Source organism: Camellia sinensis, chromosome 1, assembly GCF_055761805.1.
Source record: "Camellia sinensis isolate YWXY chromosome 1, ASM5576180v1, whole genome shotgun sequence".
Lineage (NCBI taxonomy): Eukaryota > Viridiplantae > Streptophyta > Magnoliopsida > Ericales > Theaceae > Camellia > Camellia sinensis.
This window is the reverse complement of record NC_138961.1, coordinates 248,073,982-248,097,665: the sequence shown is the minus strand read 5'-3', so window position 1 is coordinate 248,097,665 and position 23,684 is coordinate 248,073,982. Positions and strand designations below refer to the sequence as shown.

Here is a 23,684-nt window from a genome sequence, read left to right as displayed (position 1 = left end):
TGTTTAGCTACTAAAGTTTTAATTGCCAATTAATTTTCTTTCCTTTTTTTGGCTACTAAATCATTAGTCGCCTAAAGTCTTTTGTTTATGGCTACTACATATTTAGTCGCCAAAAGGTTTGTTTCCATTTAATTCTTTTTTTAGCTACTAACTATTTAGTCGCTAAAAATATTTATTCCATATTTGGCTACCAATTGTTTAGTAGCCAAAAACATAATTTTTTATTTTTTGTTTTTTTTAAAAAAAAATTAATTTGTCCACAACCTATATGTATTCCATGCAACCTGTAACATGTATACAAACAAAACAATACATATATATATTATCACTCATTCCACAATCTGCATCTATTTCACTTACAACTATCCAAACAAAAGAATAACTTTTAAATGTCAACATTGCAAACAAAGTATATTCCAACTTAAAATAATAATTTCATACAAACATATTTAAACATATGAGCTACCAGTGACATCTATACACAGCTATATATAAAATCAAAAGACTTCAAAAATTCACTAGAATAAATCAAAAGGCGTTCTGCATGAAGGGATACAACAAAGGCGTTATGTTGGTGTTGAGCAAAACCCAATCAAACGTAATAGATTCCTGTGAATTGCTACACTTATCATCTCAACTTCACGCTGGAATGCTGTGTCTCCACCAGAACTCTCATAGTCATTTAATCGTTTCACAGCCACTTTAGTATTATTTGAAAGCACTCCTTTATAAACCTTTCCAAAACCCCCCTTTCCAAGGACATTTTTCTCATTAAAGTCGTCTGTAACTAGCTGTAATTCTCACCAAGCAAATCTTCTCAATTGGCCAAATGCAATTCTTTTGTCAACTTCGCCTGAGCATACAAATAAACAGAATCCATCAGTAAATTACCAGAAAACCTAAGTCACAACAAAATCAATACCTCAATTATATATCTACCAAAGATTTAGAGTTAATGAGAAAGCTAGAGGTTAATACACATTGACAAGATAATATATCAAACACTGAAGAACTAACAAAAATATAATGCGCCAACAAAAGGAAATTATGAACTATAAACTATGTTAATAAAATCTCAAAATTCAACTGATAACATTTCTTTGGCATTGTTTCATTAAATCCAATTTTTATATACTAATAAGCATTTTTTGCTTTTCTCAAAAGAATCTAATCTACCTGTAGATATCAAAGATGCTTCACAAATTGATTAGGGAAAAATATTAAACAAACCAAACAAAAAACAAACTATTTTACATTCACTTGTACCTGATTTATACAAAATAAATTTATGATTTTTCAAGCTTTTAAGCAGCCCACGCAAAGAAGGGGCCAGAAAGCACAATGAAGTGGCAATCTTTATAATTAATGTGAGGTACATCACAATGAAGCACGATGACATACAGAACAATGAAGCACAGTGAGTGTTAATCAATTATAATGCAAAACTCAAAGATTTAACAATTAATGTAGAAGCATGGGACAAAACTTCATTAACAGATTGATCAACAATGGTTGAATCACATAAACTTCATTGACATAAACTACTACTTTAATGTAGAAGCCTAGTACTTCACAGATTGAACAATTAATGTGATCAACAACTAATGAATGAAAATAAAATTCCAGAAAATTCCAGATATCGCATAATAATACAACATAATATGAGGTACATAATTTACACAATAGAATTAATTTTGATTTTTTTTTTTTTTTTTTTTTTTTTTTGTTGGGCAAAATTCACTTTACTCCCTTGACAAGTATAATTTGCTTCAAGTTCAACTTGGATCGATATCACTCGGCCAATAGCAAAAGATGAAACCAGCCTCTTTCATGCCTAACATAACATAGATATAAACATATCATTGTTAAGGAAATTTCCAAGGAAAAATACACTTGCATAAGAAGCATTGGAAATTAACTCCCTAAAGAAGGTATCTTTCTTGCTGTAAAGTGAGTTAATAATGATGTCCATAAGCCAAGACACCTTAGCCTGAAATTCAAACTTCTCTGCATTACTGCGGAGGGAGCTCTTCAACATCAACTCAGTTTCCATGAACCACATAATTAAAAAACATGATAGAAGATCCAAATCAAGCAAATAAGAAGAGTATATAAAAGAAAATCAAACCATTCCTGCAAGTTGGGTAATTGTCCTATTTAGAAGGTGAACCTATAGAATGCAAGTATGGAAAATGGTTTTACAAAGTTAAACAAAGACTTGTATCTAATCATATCCTCTAATCATATATTTCCCATGTTTTTCCTTCGGGGAAAATGAAATTCACAAAAAAAAAATAAGGACTTAAGTCTAGCATTAAACAAGTCATGCGTTTTGGGAAAACGATCCAAAACGATCCCAAACAATGCAATGAAGCATCCTTACCAAATTTATTTTTCTTCTGTTTTTTGTTTCATTCCATCTTTTGTCAAGGGGAAGCTGCCTGTGAGAGCCACAAGGTGGTTCAGGGGCTGTTTTAAATTTTTGCCCGCGGAACACCCTTTTTCCGACTAAGTTTAAGGCGTATTCAGCTCTAAGTCTCAACCTACGGGTCTAAATTACATTCTGTCAATTGTCACAAGTCCTATTTGTCAAGGGAAGCTGTTCGTGAGAGCCACACAGTGGTTCGGGGGCTGTTTTGAATTTTCGCCCTCGGAACGCCCTTTTTTGACTAAGTTTAAGACGTTTTCGGCTCAAACTCCAAGCCTACGGGTCCTAATTACATTCCGTCTGTTGTCATAGGTCGTAATTGTCCTGGGGAAGCTTTCTGTAAGAGCCACACGGTGGCTCGGGGGCTATTTTGAATTTTCGCCCCCAAAATGCCCTTTTCTGACTAAGTTTAAGGCGTATTTGGCTCTAACTCTCAACCTATGGGTCCGAATTACATTTCGTCAGTTGTCACAAGTCCTATTTGTCAAGGAAAATCTTTCCGAGAGAACCACACGGTGGTTCGGGGGCTGTGTTGAATTTTCACCCTCGGAACGCCTTTTTTCAACTAAGTTCTAAGGCGTATTCAGCTCTAACTCCCAACCTACGGATCCGAATTACATTCCATCAGTTGTCACAAGTCTTATTTGTCAAGGGGAAGCTGTCCGTGAGAGTCACATGGCGGTTCGGGGGCTGTTTTGAATTTTCAACCGCGAAACGCCCTTTTTTGACTAAGTTTAAGGTGTTTTCGGCTCTAACTCCCAACCTACTGGTCTGAATTACATTCCGTCAGTTATCACAAGTCCTATTTGTCAAGGGGAAACTGTATGTGAGATTCACATGGTGGTTCGGGGACTGTTTTGAATTTTTGCCCCCGGAACACCCCTTTTCGACTAAGTATTGCTCTACAATTTTTGGTGGTGTTTGACTGGTGTCTCCATAACATCAAAAAGTAGCATAGAATGTTTGACATGTTCAATGATAATTGAAAGGATAACTTACATCCTCTCTTTTGTGTGTGTGTGTGTGTGTGTGTGTGTGTGTGGGGGGGGGGGGGGGGGGGGGGGGGGGGAGGGGTCTCTGAATTTTCTGGCCATCACTCCAATTCAAATATGATGTAAGAATATTATTTTTTCCCCCAAATGTTATGAATTCTCATCAGCATTTTTTTGGCCAACTCTCCAAAGCTAACTTTATGATCTGACTTACAATGCCTTTGTGCTAGGATGAAAGATGGTGTGCACGGAGTACTTCTGCATCACAAGCAAGTTCCTTTCCTATTTCCAAACAAGAAGTCCTATATTATTACTTTCAACTAGTTAAGGGTGTGTTTTGATCAAAGATTTAAGTAGGGATTTGTGGAGGAAAAGGAAAAACAAAGGGAAAAGCAATTGAAATACAAGCTAAATTTTGTTCACTTTTCCCTTCCATCTTCTTTCCCCTTCACAAATTCCTCATCAAATCCTTGATCCAAAGACTACCTAAATGATTCTTGCTATTTATTTGATAGCTTCACCACTTGTTATATGAAAATAGATCAAAAGACGTGAGAAAACTTTAACTCAACTGATAAGTAATATTTGTGGGCAACAAAGATGCATGCAACTGTGCCCACCTCAACGTTAACAGGCTTCTCACACTTCTTTTTAATAGGCTTTTCATCATCTGTTGCAGTCCTTTTCCCAAGTAATGCATATAAGTGTGCATCTATGAGTTGCTATACCAAAAGACAACAAAGAAATGTAACTAAAAAGATTATTGAAATACCTCAATAAGCCTCTGAAATTATATCATCTGTTAAAAACTAAGAAAAGCATTTCATATCAAATATATATACTACCATGTGTAAATGTTACCTTGACAATCTTCAGGTCAACCCAAGGCTGCCTCTTCCGTACATGACCAAATAATTCACCAACTAAGAATGCCAACTGGTTTGACAAATCATGAAACTAAAATCCACTCAAGTCATGGGATTATAAATCCATGATTTTTGAGGTCTCATGTGAAAACCAAGAGATTCAAAAAATAAATAAAGAAATAAAACATGAGAGAAATAACTGAAAGAAGATTGTCTTCATCAATTACCCTGAAACATTTTTCTATTCTATGTTAAAGCTTCTATGAATGCCAACTGGTTTATGGTGACTGAGGGCAATTACGAAAGTCACTGGAAATTATGGAAGTGACAAAGGCAATTGTGGCGGGATCCATTAAGAGCCTTAAGACCATATTATCCCAGCTTTTCATACTGCTTTTGATAAACTTCCTTCTGTTTAATGAAAGCAACCATAAGTTGAAGAGGTGGTAGCCGAATTTATTCTAGGTTCTATTTGCTAAGTTTCTGACTGCAGCTTCCTTGCAGGGTTGCAGAAAAGGATAAGGTATATTGGGCTAAAAAGTAATCTTATGCATACAACAAATATAGAGTTCTTCAAACCTCGTTCCAACGCCTTACAATGTTACAAATAAAGTGAAATATACAACCCAAGAACTATTTTGCTACTTGTAGGCCCATTTAGAAGGTATAACTAAGTCAAGTAGCCTTATAGTTCTCCAAAATCCAGTCAAGTAATTCAAACCATCATCGAATATAATAGCAAGCTTCTCCAAATTGAAGAAAAAGAAATTCCAAATCAAGTACAGAGCACAGTGATTAAGAATGAAGACCAAGAAATTCCAATATGCATCTATATTAGTAAGTTTCACATCATCTCTAATTTCACTTATGTTTAATTCTATGCTGAAATTCAAAACAATGCTCCTTCATTAGCATGTCAAAAGCCACACACTACGTACCTCCAATTAGATTAGATTTTCAAACAAATGAGCAAATGAAGCAGCAAAATATAGCAGAAACACCAAAATACAGCAGAAGCATTAAAAAAATAAAAAAATAAAAACCTAAATAATAAACAAGAACAAACGTAGCCATCAAACCCACAATCCTAAGATCAAAACAGAGCAACAAGTAAAGCTTCAACTCCTTTGTCGACTGCTCTTCTTAAACTTTGGTTTATTATTCAACTCTACCTCAACAATTTCCCCAATGGAAAACCTCTTCAATCTCGTCGAAATCAAAGCCCAAATTCAAATTTTATATACATATGTATACAAAAAAGAAAAACCAAAATAACAATCTTTCATCAATGGTGATGGGTGGATCGATTTGGGGTTGGGTATGTACGAAGGTATGCAAATGGAAGAAGAAAACCCTAGAGGTTGAAATTAGGAGAAGAGAGACTGAAAGATAGAGAGAGGACATACTTGGGATAATGCTCCAATGGTGGATTGACGGTGGTGCTCGTGTGCGATGGCCGTGATGCTCCTATACTCGACGATGATGGAGACAAAAGCGAGAGAGCACTACAAAAAATTCACTTTTAGCAGCGGCCCAAAATGCCGCTAAAGCCAAGAAAAAGCGTCGCTAAAAACTAGAAAATCTTTACCCGCGGTTGCAATAGCGACGGCCAAACCGCCGCAAAAGCCCCGTCGGCATATCCTTATAGTGACGTTTTCCTCAAACGCTGGTATAATTATTTTTATCGCGACGGCCGATGTAGTGATAGTTATAAATGTCGCTATATCTTAAATTTACCCATTACTTGCTAACTTTATAGTGATGGGTCGACCGCTGCTATATCCTTCACTTTTGCGACATTTTGTGAACCACTACTATATCTTGACTCTATTCCATCAGTTTTACACTGTCGCTATAACCATAAAATTCTTTTTGAATTTTATTTGCAGCGGCAGTTATTAACCACGGTTATATGCTATGTTTACTATTCAATTACCAATAATATATAGCTTGAAATTTTCAATGATTTACTAACCATTAATGGTTGTCTCTCACTTATCCCTGCTCACATTATATATCCATAAAAATATTATTTTATTCTAATGGCTCAATACTCAATAATTGTAAAAGGTAAAAGAGTCAGCATTTTTATAATCCCAAAATATCCAAAACACCTTAATTAAAAGGTTCATTACATAAGCCTGTAATACAAAAAAGATCCAATATTTCTAACAAACTAATAGCCCACACCATAATCTAAAAGGTATATATAAACTTGTCACAGGACAATAGTACTCAAAAGTATTACTCATGACGCCATTTTATAAAGACCTCCATAAAAAATGTTCAAATCGAGAAATGACGTCCATTGATTGATGCTTTCATGTTGTCTTATTTCCTACAATAAAAATGATTGAATGAGCATAAGTATCATTTTTAATTTCAAAATCTATAAAGAAAATTTAGACTACAAATAATTCTCGACAAGTCTTATCTTTTTGGTAAGTATGTGGTTTACATATCAAAAAATATCACCATACTCAAGTTGAAGATCATATTTGCATATTAAGATAGATCAGCCATTTAGAGAGAAAACAACAACAAATGGAGAGAAAAAATACAGTAATGCAGAAGTGTAAGGTGGATAAAGATTTAAGAAACAAATTGTTCTCAATTTGTGCAATCAGTTCTTCTTGTTGTTCTTTAAGCACTGCAAGTTGATTTCTAAGATTAGATATGGGTGAAGACATGTAAAGGGCTTAGAACATGTAAACAAGCAACTAACAATTATTAATGTCTAGGAAATTATATCTAAATATGTGCCCACCTCGCCTCTGCTATTACTACTAAGTATAGAACTCTGATGAAGAACACCTTCCACAAGGCCTTTTAAGTTTGGATGTTGCTTTCAGCTTCTGTTTTCCCAAGTGGTCTCTTGCCTATAGGCAATCACTAATAGCCTCATTGCCTCACCCTACTCCCAATCTCTCATAGTCAGTGTATCACTCAAGAAGAGGATTATATTATGAAAGAACAACGATTTTGAAAATGGACTTTTATTCATATACCATAAACATAAACATTACAATTGAAAGACTCTTACAAACAAGTGTTCTTTTTTTTTTAGATGAAAAGAAGTTATTACTCATGCTATCTATAATACTCTCTATTTTTTCTATGTGCCCTTGAATATAAGACTCTCTTTCCTTACATATCCTGAGGGCAGACTCCAAAGCTAGGATGTTAAAACATATCTAAATAAAAGATAAGATGCCAACAGGTTGACATTTAGACTGAATCAGCCAATAAAGCCAAACATTAGTAACAATCACTAAATCAAGCAACCAATAGCAACATCCAAGGGTCTATTTTTTAATTGTATATTACAGTTTGATCCATTGTTGATATTCAAATTTGTTTGATTGCCCAATTCTCTATTTCACTGGTTTGTTTGGTATTTTTACGGATACCAGTAAAGGAAGCAAAGTAGAAAGTCAACCTATCAAATCCCAATTTTGTCCAACCCAACTAACAATTTATTGGTAGAGAAGTCATTAACATTGGTTCTAAATTTGTGTCAATGTATGTGTATTGTAAGGATGACTTACCCCGATTAAAAGGTTGCATTTCATGACTCCCAAAAGAGGATCTCTGATGTATTTGTGGAGAAGCCTGGTTCGAAATGCCACTAGATCCATCTGTCGCCTAATTTATACAATAAAGTTTACATGAGTATGCATAAATTTAGAAAAGGATGACATATGATAAATACATCATTTAGATAAATATGTTTACTTGTAGTTATACCTGCAAACCACTAGAACATTGTCTCTGTCTCATCAAAAATGCTACTTGCTCTTTTGAAGAGTTTATTACAGCATCTTGAGCTTGCAACTGAATACCTTGAGTTTGCAACTGATCACCTTGAGTTTTTACTTGTTCCTTCAAGATTATATAAGCGATAGGAAAACCTCATATACACCTCACAAGATTATTTTCTTTGTCTACCTCAGTAACTCTATATATCAGAGGGTTTCTGATTTGAGGGTCTTTGAGGGTTGAGGCGTTATTTACACAAAACAGAGGCTCCTAAAAACTTGCACATGAGAACCAACCACTTATTATTGCCCAAACAAAAGCCCTTATGGACTGTCGAAAGTATTTAAAATTTGAATGCGTGAATAGAAATATGTCCTTTCATTTATCCTGTTTTCAAAAACTCAATGTCACAAATACCAACATATGTTCTCCTCTTTGAAAGCTGATGCACTTATCGCAACTGATTTGGCTAATTTAGGTTGTGTTTATGTTAACATAGGTATTCATTCACATGATCTATTTGTTTTGTTCCCCTTCATAACTTGGTTCTGTTTCATACTAAATAATTTTTTTTCAAATCAGATGATTGTTGGTCGGCTCAAGAACGAAATTCAGAGGTCAATTTAAATCCTACTACATTTATGCCATGTTTTCCATCTAGTTTAATTGGTAAAGTCTGTTGGTGGTGGTGCTAGAGACTTGGGATTGGAATTGTCAGTCCCACTTTTATAGCTATCCTCTCATTGTGTCCATCACCATTGGACTAAAAAAAGAACTGAACAATATACCTTCCGGTCCATTAGGAAAATATTGTTTCTTTCTTTAAAACATAGTAATGTTTACTTTGGATCTAAAGGCCAGTTTTGATATAAATATATTGGTTGTTAAGCTCAGAAATAGTAGAAACTGAACTTTAAAGCCAGGTATGCAATAAAATTTTTTTCATTGAAAATTGGTCTTGCAGGGTCAACTAGTCCCCGAATCAGAAAGTTTTCCATTGGGAATTAAATCTGTGGTTGACTATGTACATGATAAAGGCCTCAAGCTTGGAATTTATTCTGATGCTGGGTAAAATTAATTTCCTAATATTGTGTCGGAGGATTATAAATTAGATCACAATTAAATTATTATCTTGTTTTTATTTCTCAAGTGTTCTATACTGCTGTCACAATCTGATTTCTCTCTTCTGACTTATTCAACTTAATTTCTAGGATGTCTACATGTCAAGTTCGACCTGGATCAATTTACCATGAAAATGATGATGCAGAGCTTTTTGCCTCTTAGGTTAGTTTGTGACATATCTTATCAAATATAAGAAGAAGAAAAAGTCAAGTGTTTTCCTTAGCCCCTGTGGATTAAGGATGCTCCTATAATTAAATATCGTGGGTTTGGAATGGTCAAGGGTTTGGAAATTGGATTGAGGGTTTGAGCATAGATAGTGGTCAGAATGATTGAGCTTTGATGCCGTTTTGAATTGGAAATTTAAGGAGAAAAGTTACTGGATTTTCTGGGCTGTAGGGTAAATCTAGAATTTTCTGGACAACAGAGAAGTCTTAAGAGTTAGAATATAAAGGTTAGGGTTTGGATCAAGGTCTAAGGGTTTTAAGGACTCAATTAAGGTGATAGAAAAGATAGATGTGGTTGTTATTTATGCAGAGGCTTTCTGGAATTTAAACATATAAGAAGAACCTTTGAATCTCATTGAGATTTTCTAGGAATCTCATCTAGAAGGATTCAATGAAGTCTCACCACCACTAAAAATGTAAGAGAAATTTCATTATCTAAACTTGTATTGTTGTCTCTGCAAGCTAACTTTACATAGAAGTATAAGACTATCTTGCTAGACTAAGGCCTCGTTTGGGAACCCTCCATTTTAGCCAAAAAGCCAAAAAGTTACTAGAATTTCCAGAAATTCCAACAAGCATTTCAAAGACAAAGTAGAACTTGAAGGTATTCCAAATAAGGGAAGGGCGCAATAATTCTCATAAACAACCACCTAAATAGTTCATTCTCTAAATTAAAAAGAAAGTTACCAAATTACCTCCAAATCTGAAAATAATAATAATAATAATAATAATAATAATAATAATAATAGATAAAAAAAATACCCATATAAATGTTTCTTTAAATTATCAGGAATTCATGAATTTAGATGAAAATTCTGCCAGTTTACCACATTATGTATCCATGAGCTTCATTAATTGATATTTTATGATGTGTTATTAAGGGTGTGGATTTTTTGAAGTATGACAACTGTTACAATCTAGGAATCAAACCACAGGTGCAGACATACATGACTATACTCACCTCTCTTAGACGGGTGCGGACTTCTTTCTTCTCAAGATATGATATACCTATATTCACAAACTAAAAGTTAAAACCAGAGAGAGCATAAAATAAGAACATCAAGATGTAGACAAAGATATTACCTATAGGTAAACCAGGTGCTATATTAAGTGCTAAGTTTAGGCATAGGTGATACATAGCAAGCCATATAATTTACCACTGGAGTAGAATTTTTGGAACTACAAGGCAAAATATAGCAATAGCAAGCCATATATAGCTCACCATTGGACCCCCATGGCAACTAGCTTTGACATTCTTTAGAGAACTGTCCCCTAGCGGCAGCAAACAGTAGGTGGGATAGACAGTGACTTCAACCAAGAGATTGAAAGTACTTTTTCTTTGTTATCCCTATTCTTTTTTAATCCAAGAAGAAGAGATTTTTTTTTTTTTGATAAATTAATCCAAGAAGAAGAGATTATTGAAGCACAGTTGGACCATTGAAATCATTGTATTTCGATCAAGCTACCAACCCATTTTCTGCAACCATATATTTGCCTGCAAATTTATGGGCTATGGATACAAAGGCTTGTTAGGAGACACACCCTTAAACCTACAATTAGTTAGCCAGAACATGGCGAAAGAAAATGTACTCGCAAACTGAGCTATCAGGAGATCTAAATAAATTAAGCACCAAAATTAGTTAGCCAGAACATGGTGAAAGAAAATGTACTCGCAAACTGAGCTATCAGGAGATCTAAATAAATTAAGCACCAAAAAGGTAAAGGAATTTAAAAATCAGAATGAAATGATGACAAAAAAGATGCATAATAGGAAGGCCAACCAAGACTTTCACAAAGAAGTTGTTGACGTGAAATTAGAGGGGCTGAAGATGAGAGAGAGGAGTGTGGGACTGCTCACATGGTCTTAGTCACGTCATTGGGGGTGCAAAATTAGGGGATGTAGTGGGATTGTCAATTTAAAGTGTTGTTTAATGTGTTGTCAAAACACCACATTGCAATTAAGAGAACTGGATACCTAGCACATAGCTATCCACTACAGCAAACTAAAAATTCAAATCTTTCATAAAAGAATCAAGCTTGAAATATAATTTACCGATAACAATGACAAAGGAACAAATAATTCTATCTTTAGCATGACTCCAAATTGAAGTGCCAAACAGAGAAACCCAAAAAAGATGAATAGAAAAGGATCAAACTTACATAACGGTGGAACATCTCAACAGCCTTCTCAGCTTCTTCGACAGTACTCATTGTTACGAATCCAAAACCTCGACTCTGATCCGTTTCCCTATTGTAAATTACCTACAATCAAAACCACCTAATGATCATCATAATCACATCCCTCAAAATTCCCAATTTCCAATAATCACACACAGAGAAACACAGAGATTATTATACCTCAGCAATCTCAACAATACCAGCCTGATCAAAAAGCTGAGCCAATTTCTCACTATCAATGTCATAAGGCAAATTCCCAACAAAAATCTTAGCCTCTTCAGATGGCTCAGGATAGGACTCTTCTTCACTCTCCTCCAAAACCCCACCATCTCTGATTCCCTCTCCTCTATCTTCTCCACCCTCACCTTCCCAAGAAGTAGCAGTGGCCTCCGTTTCCGCCAAAGTCTCTTCTCCCCACTTGAACCCATCAATTGGGTTCTGTTCTTCGCCCTCTTGTTGGGCCCAATCTGAGGTCTGCGCAACGAACGAGACCACACCCGATGATGATGATGATGTAATCTTGGGTCTGAGAGAGACCCATGAAGATGAAGGGAATGAAGCAGAAAGAGATGATAATGAGCATGAGAGATGGGTGAGTTTGATTGTTTTTTAGGGGATTGAGAGTAATGGGTGTTGGGTTTTGGAAGTGAATAGTGCTGGAACAGAGGTTATTATACAACACTCGGCCATTGACAATGGTTTGATAGCACCACAAGTCATTTCTACAGAGGGTTAGAGAGAGAGAGAGAGAGAGAGAGAGAGAGAAGATAAGGGGGAGGGAGGGTCACAGTCTGGTCTCAGTTTGGACTGCAGGGATAAGATATTCTAGGTTTGGAGAGGGATGATCTCCTACCCCCAATTTTTTGTTTTTTTTTCAAAAAGACCCGTAATTTATGAGTAATACTTTGAAGGCCCATGAAATATTAATTCTTCTCATTACAAGCCCTCAATTTTCTTTTCATTCCCTCTCCCTAACACTTCAGTTATGAGAATAATCTACTGTGAAAACATGTACAGGGGTTTGAAATGAGTTTTGCATTCCCATAACTTAGAATGTGCTTCTCATCATATCATTGAGTCATTCTTGAAGCCTGCACGATCTATCGTTAAAACTACTTAACTATTGGTCATTTTGACGATTAATTTATTAATTTTTTGAAATGTCATATTAATCATGTACTCCTTAAATAAAAAAGGACAGTATGTTTATATAGCTAGAACTATGGAAATAACAATGAACAAATGACAAAATACATTGATTGGCACACGAAAACTTTGTGTTCCTCAATCCATGGACTCGTTTTTACATTCAATCATGAAGATTGCATTCCTGGTCATGACTGCTTTTTGTTAAGCTTATAATTGTCTGCTTTTGAACTATTAGCAGAGGTTGGATGATGGTTAATGCCAAAATCTCTCCCACAATAAAGAAACATTCAAGTATTTAAGAGTACTATTATACATTAAACGAAATTTTACACGACTTTTTTTTAACACTAAACACAAAAGATATTTGAGCACACACATTAATAAATACACATGACACATGACTTTGTATTCAGCGATGAGCAATCTGATATGTGTTCTCAGAAATAAAAGGGATTCATTCGTGTATGGGTTTGAAGTTCTTGTAAGCTATCACTGCATAGAAAGGGTCTGACCCAGAGGACAATCCCAACAATCTCATGATCCAACCGAAAGGCGATCTGTCCTCTTGAGCACCACCGGTGGCTGGCAATTCCCGAACAATTTCTGGCTTTGTAAATCCTTCAATGCACTGGAAGTACTGCATGACCAGTTGTACCTGACTATACGCAGTCCCCTCTCTCCATGCACCGATGGCTTTTTCATAGAACATTCGGTTACTGAAGGTAACTATGAACACTCCACCTGGCCTCAGCACCCGAAACACCTATGCAAACACCTGCAAAATATTTAACTTTAGTCTACATTACATCTAATAGTTAGTCTTGAAATTCAGTTCCAAAACTTGCACTCAACTCAGCTAGGCCTTACTCCTGCAGTGAATTACTCGTATTCAAATTAATTGTAAAGTAGATTTTATATTGAACCAAATATTTACATGGAAATCGTAAATACAAATATTTTGCTTTACAATGAACCTGACACTCTGAATTTAAAAGATCCAAACCACCCAAATCTTTCCCAAGTTTCAGTTCTATTGTAGGCATTTGTTAATCTTACAAAGTTGTCTCTCTTACATTTATCATTCTGACAGAGAAGAAAATTGTCGAGGGTAGCAATTTCAGAGAATGATGAACTTCAATTTCCCCTTGAATTACTAAAGCCACATCACATATCAATTTTGGTGAATTAACAGTTGAACTTTACACATACACATAAATTAGTTACATAGCATAGCATTCTATGTCCAGTTCTATGATCAGATTCTGTGTTCCTATCATTAATCGTGATTCGTGAATTACCTTTTCTGGCTGCTGAAGATACTGCACGCTAACAGTGCATAACAAAGCATCCAAACAGCCGCTCTCCAATTCAAGTTTTTTATCACAATTAAGATCCTTGACGAAAAAATAATCAAGCCTTGGGTTCTTGGCAAGCTTTTGTGCATTGAGCCCATGTCCCACCACTCTTTTGTACTCAACTTCTTTGGGTAGATGGCTAACCCATGAGCTAGCAAGGTCAAGAATCTCTGAGCCAGGGCTCAACCTTTCTCTGTAAAGTTCAGTCAATGTGGCAATAAAGTTGTCGTCGACATGGGTGACAAAGCGAGGGAAGGCATAGAAATCTCGGTCAGGGTAGGTGTTGAGTTTGGTTCTGCCCTCTGGGCTGAGAACTAGGCGTTTGATTTTGCCTGCTGAGGAGGGTTGTGTTGTTTGGTTGTTTTCATGGAGGGTGTTTGATGTGATGGTTCTTGAATGGAGAGTTCTGGATTTGGGTAGGAGAGAGAAGCGGGGATTTCTGGATTGGTTTGGTCTCTGTAGCATTTGGACTTGCTTTGCCGATGTTGGGCTCTGTAGCTCCAGGATGGCTTTGATTTGGTCTGGGCTGGCCTCTATGCCCTTTCTTGTTACGAGATAGCCTAGGAATTTACCTGACCCAACTCCGAAGGCGCACTTTGCGGCGTTGAGTCGGAGCCGATACCTTTTGAGTATGTCAAAGACCTCTTTTAGGTCGGCAAGATGACCTTTTGACTCCTTGGTCTTTACGACCATGTCGTCAATGTAAACTTCTACTGTTTTGCCGATCAGATGTTTAAACATCTTTGTTACTAACCTCTGATAGGTTGCTCCTGCGTTTTTCAGCCCAAAAGGCATTACCTTATAACAGTACAGGCCTTTCGGGGTGATGAACGCGGTCTTCTCCTCATCTGGAGGGTACATAGCAATCTGGTGGTACCCTCTGTATGCGTCTAAAAAACTCATTCTTTCGTGTCCCGAAGTGGCGTCTACCAGTTGGTCGATTTTGGGCAGAGGGAAGCTGTCCTTGGGGCAAGCTTTGTTGAGGCTGGTAAAATCCACACAAACCCTCCACTTACCATTCTTCTTTTTTACCACTACTGTGTTGGACAGCCACGTTGGGTACTGAACTTCTCGGATTGCCCTGGCTTCAAGGAGTCTGTCTACCTCTTCCTCGACCGCTTCGACGTGTAACAACGTCGGCCTTCGGGCTCGTTGAATCACTGGTTTTGCCGATCTGTCGACATTCAGACTGTGGCAAGTGACCTCGGGGTCAATGCCAGGCATTTCATAGGGTGTCCAGGCGAATGCCTCTATGTTTGCCCTTAAAAAATCTTCTAGTTCCTTTTCTTCCTCTTTAGCTAAGCCAGAGCCGAGAAGAAAAAATCGTTCTTCGTCGCCCTCCTGGACGAGGATTTTCTTTAGCGCTTCTTCGCTTTTTTCGGTCGGTTCTTTCCCGACGTCTTCCAGGACTTCCATGTCTCCCTCTTCAACTTCTGCTTTCTTTGGCTCCTGTATACTACAGGTGGACTTTATCGCTGCCATTGAGCAATTTTTGGCTTGTAGTTGATCCCCTCTGACTTCTTCAATCCCATTCTCTGTTGGGAATCGGAGTAGTTGGTGCAACGTCGAGGGAACTGCCCCCATTGTATGCAACCACGGTCTTCCAAGGATGATGTTGTATGGTGAGGGTGTGTCAATAACCAGGAATTCTGTCCTGATCTTTTTAGTGCCGGCTTGTACCTCCAAGCTTGTTGCGCCCAGTGGCCATGTTGGCGTCCCATTAAAGCCGACCATCGGGCCGCTGGATTGCTCTAGGTCATCGGGGTGAAGGCCTAGCTCTCTGTAACATCTGACGTACATGATATCACAGGAGCTGCCTTGGTCTATTAGGATGCGTTTTACTTGGCATTCCCCAACCTGGAGGGATACTACCAAGGCATCATTATGCGGATGTTGGACCAGTTCTAGGTCGGCAGAGCATCCTCAGCCTCGGCGTCTGTAGCCTTGGCCTTAGGCTGAGCCTTTTTTACTCTCTTTTGTTTGGGAGGGAGCGTTGATTGCGCCGGTGCGGCTTCGGTAAAGGCTATCGTTGGCCCTTGGCATTCTTCTGGCCGATGTCTCTTGTCCCCAACTTGGTGGATATGCTGTAAATGTCTTACCCTCTGGGTTTCACCTCTGACCTCGTTTTCGTTGACCCTTGAGTGGATCACATTGACCACCCTTGGTTCTCTTGTCTGTGGTAGCTGTGCTGGGGGAGGGGGTGCTGTTGGTGCTTGAGGCAACCTTGCCTGTTCTTCCCTTGTTCTGGCCTCATCGACCAGGTCCCTTAGAAGGCCTTGCCTTACTAGGTCCTCCAAGTGTGCTTTTAAGGCTCTGCAACCTTGAGTTGGATGCCCTCCTTCATTGTGGTAGGCACAACGTCTGCCGATGTTTTTTCCCATGAATTCCCCTGGTGCTCTTTCCGGAGCCCTGAAGTATGGTTGATTCCGAATCCGATCCAAGATTTTATGGATTGGGATCCGGAATACCGTGGTTACCGCCTGTTTATTTCTTAATTCTATTTCTTGTCTGGTGGGTCCATTGTTGACTCGGCCTCGCTTTGGCGAGCCGTTTCCCTTTTCTTGCTTCACCTCTTTGTTTCCCGACGTATCTTCCTCGGCCCTGGCGTATTTCTCAATTCGTGCCATGAGTTCTTCCATGCTCTTTGGCAGTGTTTTTGCCAAAGACTTCCGTAGTGGGCAGTCATCTTTCAGGCCGTTCTTGAAAGACACGACTGCTACTTCCTGGTTGCATTCAGGTATTCGGTTGAACACCTCGTAGTATCTCTTCGCATAGGCCCTAAGGCCTTCTTCCTTGGTTATTCTTAGAGCCATCAAAGCATCAACCCTCAGGGGTTGCAGCTTGTTGGTCACGAACCTGGCCACAAACATCTCGGCCAGGCCTTCCCATGTCTTTATACTCCCTTTCGGTAACTTGTGGAACCAATCAGATGCAATTTCCCCAAAGGATGAGGGGAATACCTTGCAGAGCAATGGTTCGTTCCCGCTATATAGTGCCATTGAATTTAGGTATAGCCCAACATGAAAGTTTGGATCTGACTTACCATCATAGATTTGGAACCTCGGCATACTGAACCTCTTGGGTGGTTCGAATTTGTCCAGTTCTACCGAGAAGGCTGTCTTCGGTTTTACTGGGGAGTTTACCTCGGCCTCTGCATTTTGCTGCCTCCTCTTGAGGTAGTCCCTTAAGTCTTCTTTGCTCCTCCCTGGAGCTCGGCTGTCTTTTGATTTTAGTCTTTTTGGTATACTGCTCTCGGCCTCGAGGTGGGTCCGTTTGGGTCTCTCTTCATGGGTTGTGTCAAAGTGGAGTACTTGCCCCTGAACATGTCGATGTTCTTTGGGGTCTGGATTCTTCATGTGTTGCGTCCTTCGGGACTCTTCTTGCCTCGGCCTTTCTCGTCCGACTTCCCTGGAAGGCCGGTGAGAATGCCTTCCGCTCCTGGTATGTTGAGGGACCTCGGGGATTGTTTTTCCTCCACCCTTCTGGGTGTTGGTTGCTGGCATTGGCGTATCTTGCAGCGGGTATGGTGGTTGCATAACATTGTTCTGCATCATGAAGTTGACGACCGACTGGAGGTCCGCCAACTTGTTTGCTAATTCCTTTACTTCCTCGTCTCTGCGTAGGCACCTGTCCCTCCATACCTGGAGGTTGTCTTCATTGTAGTATTTTCCTTGGTTTGATCTTTTTGTTGTGTCACCTTCCTGGATATCGTCGTTCTCCCTGTGACCCTGGTCACGGGCTTCGGTATTGCGATTGTCTCCTTCGGTGTCAAGGTTAATCGGTCTGCTGCTTCCAGAAGGAGCATCGTCCCCAGCGTTTCCTTGTTGTCCGTTACTGGCCATCTATTCTTCCTTCGTTCCCACAGACGGCGCCAAATTGTGTGGGTAAAAATCTGACCACACTGCCCGTTTAGTGATCAGCAGCTAAGCACCGGCAGAATAGATGGCTCCAGCAACCTGTAACAGAAAAGAAAAGCTCCGGCGGTGGTTCTTCCACCCGGGGGCACTCCGACGATCAAGTCAGTATGATTCTCAAGGATAATCAAGTATTAAACTGAATACTCAAAGTATGAATTACATACCTTAGACCCACGGGGGTGCCTTTCTTTTATAATGTACTCAATCCAAGTCCAACTAGAAGTATGACTTCTATGAACTCCAATCTTAGTGCTTACTCTGGACTCTTTAGGAGATAGAGATAAACTCCCTAAGAGATTTATCCTTATCTTAATTAAGTCCCCTTTTTGCTCCAGGACTCTTGTCCCTTATCTTCGGATTCCGACATCTTAGGAGATGACCTCGGCCTCTCCGCGATTACCTCGGCTTAACTACCAGGACACGTGGCACCTCGGCTGACACGTCGGCGTCACCATGCCACGTGTTGGTATTCAAAAAATATGTCCCCACAACTGCCCCCTAGGTTCTATTACCTCGGCATTCTGAGGTGATGGAACCTATTCCGAATTTTTTTTGTTACTTCCTTTCTGAATAATGGCTCAAGAAGACTGCTTTGCCAAGATTATCTTTTTTCAGCCGACGTGTTCTCTTCGGAGAACGTGGCTTCGGTCGTACTCCCCTATGCACATGAGCTGTCATTCATGTCTAACTGTTCCTTCCACGTGTTTCGTCTTTATTGGAGCGTGTTAGTGACGCGCATGGAAGCTGTCTGTTCGTTTGTCTGCGCCGTCTGACGCGTGCGTTACCCTAGGCGCAATAATTGCCCTTTTTTTTGCCGCCGTTTCAAATTTTTGACAAAACTTCTTTTGCCTCTATCTTTTCTTCACTTTTTCTTTCCATCTTCTTTACTCTTTCTCTTCCGAAAGCTCGTTCTTCCTCTTCAAATCTACCATTGCTTCAATTTCTTCTCTGGAACTGTTCTTAGTCCCGTATTTCTTGCAAAGCCTTTTTTGCTGTCGCAACTGGTTTCTGGGTTCGACGAGTATTGCCTTGGCTTCACTTCTCCTGGTAAGTCCCCTTCCTTTAATTTCTTTCATTCTCTTTATGCGCTATTGTCAGTCTGTTGCCATTACTGATCTTACTCGAGGTCTGGGATTTATTTGTATTTTGAATTTTGTGGCTATATTTTGAACCTCTATGCTTTTCCATCATTCTTTTCGCCGCTGTTCTTGATTTTTTCCTGTACCTCTATTGTTTCTGAAAATTATACCTCTGTTCTTGAATCTGAAACCTCGTTTTTGTTTTCTCTTTTTTGTATCTGCCCCAGATCTGTGCCCTCGATCTTTATCTTAATAGTTCGTAGATTTGGGATTTGTCTGTAGAACCCTTAATCTTTAGGGAAACCTGAAAAACGCCCGTCTTCTGAAACATATTCCTCTTAATTTAGGTCGACACAATGGGTATGTGGAGGCACAGGGTAAATACCCCAACAAGTCTTGAATACTTTAGGCAAGAATTCTCTATCCCAGCCGACGTTCATCTTAAGCTGGCTGGGGATAATGACACTATCGTGCCTACAGACCATACAATGCCTTTTCCAGTAGTTGCTTTTATCGAATGTGGACTTCGGCTTCCACTCGATCCCCTTTTTCGTCAAGTTCTCTATTTCTATAAGCTAAACCCCATGCAACTTACTATCAATTCCTATAGGATAATTAATGGTATTATAGCCTTAGCTAGGCAAGAAAACCTCAGAATCACCCTCGCCGACCTTCAATATTGTTATACCATGTGCCCTCTTGATCTGAAGGATAGGGGTTTTGTATATTACCTTAAGCCGAGATCCACTCAGTACAAGATTATAGCCGACCTTCCAGACTCCAACAAGGGGGCTGGAGATGACTATCTTATTGCCTCTGGAAATTGGGAATTTGGCCCAGATGAAGATGTCCACCTTTACCCTCTTCCTCGAACACTTACAGAGGGCAAGAGTAAGAGCCCTGAGTCAACACTTAGTTGTTTTCATTCAACACTTAAATACTTTTGTTGTTTCTGACGTCTGATTCTTTGCAGATCTTCATCAACCACCGAAAAATTTTCGTCAATCCTTCTTCCCAGGACCAGATCTGAGAACACTTCTTGGTCTTCCAATCCTTAAACGAAAAGCCCCAGTATTATTAAACTTTGTCCCCACACACAAATCTATTTTACCCGACGTCCCTCGAAAAAGGAAGAAGAGTCTCTCGCCACCAACAGCCACAACCTTAACTGCTTCTACATCTCGGACAGATCAAGAGTCCACATCTGACCCAGCCGATCTTCCATCAACTTCGGCCCCCTTCTTAATACCAATTCCTGAACGTAAACGCCGACGAAGGCTAGTAAAGACTGCCGAGATGGTTCGTCCGAGGCCTGTCGTCCAAGACCTTCTCGCCGATATTCCAACTGATGCCGAAGCCGCACCGGCGCAATCAACGCTCCCTCCCAAACAAAAGAGAGTAAAAAAGGCTCAGCCTAAGGCCAAGGCTACAGACGCCGAGGCTGAGGATGCTCTGCCGATTTCGAAGCTAGCTGAAAGCAAAAAATCAACCTCTACTTCAACCAAAAGGTCTGCTGAGGGCCAACCCTCAGGATCTACACAAACAAAGAGGCCAAGGTCATCGTCTGCGACGACCTCGGCTTCAAAGAAGCCTGACGTCCCATGGGCCCCTGATCTTTCTCTGGAGGACAGGCCTATCATGGCTAGTGAAAGTGCTGATGATATCAACGTTGCTGTCGCCCTTAGCACCGCTCTTCTTCTACCGAATGACTTGGAGCGAAATGCCAAGTTCAGTGAGTATGAAAATTACGCTCTGATGCTCCAACACTCTGCTCAAGTAAGTATTTCTATTTGTATTTATGTTTCTTCCTTCTTTTTCTTTCTGAGAAAATTTTCTGATACTTCTGTTTGCATTCAGGCTATCCAACATGCCCACTCATTTTCAATGCAATCCTTTGAGAATCGTCAAAGATTGGTTGATATGAAGAGGAAAGCGACCTCAATGAAGAGAGAATTAAGGGCTCTTGAAGTAAAAATGAAGAAACTAGAGGATCAAGCCGAGGCTGCGACGAAGAACCAAACCTTAGCTCTTGAGAAGGCCGAAGCTGCTGAGGCCGTTAAAAAAGTAGCTGAAGCCGAGAAAAGGGAGGCCGAGGCTCAGAAGGTCCAAGCGCAAAAAGAACTTCAACAAGCTCTGGCCACCAAGGAGGCCGAAGTCAAGGAGGCCGATGAAAAGGCCTATGCTCAAGGTATGGCCGACGTTGCAGAAGAATACAAACTTCAAGTCAGGCAGGCATGCAACAGGGGATTTTCCCTTGGTTGGATGTCTCTGATAAAGAAGCTTGATCTCCCTGCTGACTCGCCATTGCGCCAAGTTGATGCTAATCTTCTACCATTTCTTCCTCCAAGTCAAGCTGAGGATGAATCAGAGACCGAGGTAGAAGCTGAGGGTGAAGACGAAGAGAAAGATGAAGGTGAAGCCTTGGTGAGAAAACCCAAGGGCGCTACTGAGGCCAAGTCCTTTCTTCCAGCTGAGCAAATTTTAGACTTAACTCAAGATGAAGTGGGTGATGAGGCTGAGGAAGTGCCCAGGGAACCTGTTCAGGGGTGTCCATCATCTGACCTTCTTCTGACTGACAGAAGTCTTGACACAACTTTAGCAGAGATAGATGCCGAAATACGAGCGGAGAAGGTGGCCGAGGATATTCCAGCTGAATCATCCGAGGTTCCAGTTTCTGCTGCTGCTGATGTTCAAGAGTCTTGATTTTCCCTTCTTTCTTTTCTGGATTTTGGACTTTGTTCTTTCTTTTAATTCCTGAACAATGTACATTCCTTCTTATGGCCGATGTGCCTTTTTCAGTATGTAATTGCAACTGTTCTTGCAATGGATATTTTTGATCTTGTGATGTTCTGTTGCTTGCTTCTGTATAGTTCTATACTTAGAAATTTTTGCATGCTTTCTTTGTGCAATCTTCTCGGGGCTACATACCCTGGGTATAACTGCAAGGCTTTTACTTCGGCAAGATACTGACCTGCAAACCTTGTATAAATTCTGTCAAGAACTAAACATATACTACTCAATGTATACTTTTGCCATCTTTTTTTTTTTTTTTTTTTTTTTTTTTTTTTTTTTTTAAGTTTTCAATAAGTATTTAAACAATGATTTCGTTCTAACCTACTTGTAAATTGCTACAAATTTCAACAAGTGTTTAAACAATATACTTAACCTTTGCTTCGACCCGTTAATTTTCTGTATACCTCGGCGGGTGATCATACGTCGGTTTAACATAACCTTGTAAATTGCTGCAAATTTCAACAAGTGTTAAGCATCTTCTCTAGGGTTTATACAACCCAGATATTGCTATGAGAACTTAAGCAATAACCTCGGCCTATCTTCGACTTGTAAATTGCTACAAATTTCAACAAGTGAAGATAGGGAATCAGCTTGATTCCAACTTGTAAATTGCTACAAATTTTAACAAGTGGATCAAGGAATAACATCGGCTTAACTTCAGCTTGTAAATTGCTACAAATTTCAACAAGTGAAGATAAGGAATCAGCTTGATTCCAACTTGTAAATTGCTACAAATTTCAACAAGTGGATCAAGGAAAAACATCGGCTTAACTTCAGCTTGTAAATTGCTACAAATTTCAACAAGTGAAGATAAGGAATCAGCTTGATTCCAACTTGTAAATTGCTACAAATTTCAACAAGTGGATCAAGGAAAAACATCGGCTTAACTTCAGCTTGTAAATTGCTACAAATTTCAACAAGTGAAGATAAGGAATCAGCTTGATTCCAACTTGTAAATTGCTACAAATTTCAACAAGTGGATCAAGGAAAAACATCGGCTTAACTTCAACTTGTAAATTGCTACAAATTTTAACAAGTGAGGATAAGGAATCAGCTTGATTCCAACTTGTAAATTGCTACAAATTTCAACAAGTGGATCAAGGAAAAATATCGGCTTATCTTGCCTGAGTTTGATATGTCTTCAATAAACCATTAATCATACACGTTGAAAGAATCTTGAAAAGACTTTATTGATAATATCGGCCAAACAATGATGTTTATCTAATGATAGAAGAATTTCAAGTTACAAGTATTCCAAGGTCTGGGCAATGCTTTGCCCTCATTGTCTTCAAGCCGATATGCTCCATTGCCTAGTACTGAAGTAATTCTGTAGGGTCCTTCCCAATTTGGGCCAAGCTTGCCCTCCCTGGGATCCTTTTTGTTTCCGACGACTTTTCTTAGGACTAAGTCGCCGACTTGAAAATCCCTTGGATTAACCTTCTTGTTGTAAGCTCTGGCAAGTTGTTGCTGGTATACTGCAAGCTGAATTGCAGCCTTCTCTCTTCGTTCTTCTAGTAAATCTAGGTCTCGGGCTAAGAGTATGTCGTTGGTGCCATTCTCTACTCCCTGGGTTCTGATCCCTGGGATGCCGATCTCTAATGGGATGACTGCTTCTGTGCCATAGGCCATGGCAAAAGGGGATTCTCCCGTTGATCTTCTCGGCGTGGTCCGATATGCCCAAAGTACGTTGGGCAGCTCGTCCACCCACTTTCCCTTTGCTACTTGGAGCCTCTTCTTTATTCCATCCAGGATTATTTTGTTGGATGCCTCTGCTTGCCCATTACTTTGAGGAAAACTTGGAGTTGAGAAATAGTTTTTGATC

The 23,684-nt window shown here is 39.3% G+C and overlaps 1 protein-coding gene and 1 pseudogene across 2 annotated transcripts; both read right to left on the bottom strand.

Annotated features, from left to right (window-relative positions):
- Nucleotides 1-1,692: 1,692 nt before the first annotated feature.
- On the bottom strand, nt 1,693-12,175 carry LOC114323095 (31 kDa ribonucleoprotein, chloroplastic; the record flags this gene model as incomplete). The annotated part of the gene is made up of 5 exons (XM_082922115.1): nt 1,693-6,624; nt 7,835-7,931; nt 8,034-10,399; nt 11,552-11,653; nt 11,750-12,175. Coding segments are annotated over 3 exons (570 nt in total), but the record flags the coding sequence as incomplete, so codon positions are not given.
- A 655-nt stretch (nt 12,176-12,830) lies between these two features.
- On the bottom strand, nt 12,831-14,538 carry LOC145823076 (uncharacterized; annotated as a pseudogene). Its single transcript, XR_014365181.1, has 2 exons — nt 14,017-14,538; nt 12,831-13,493 (listed from the first exon to the last, which is right to left on the bottom strand). The product of XR_014365181.1 is annotated as an uncharacterized LOC145823076 (transcript).
- Nucleotides 14,539-23,684: the final 9,146 nt, after the last annotated feature.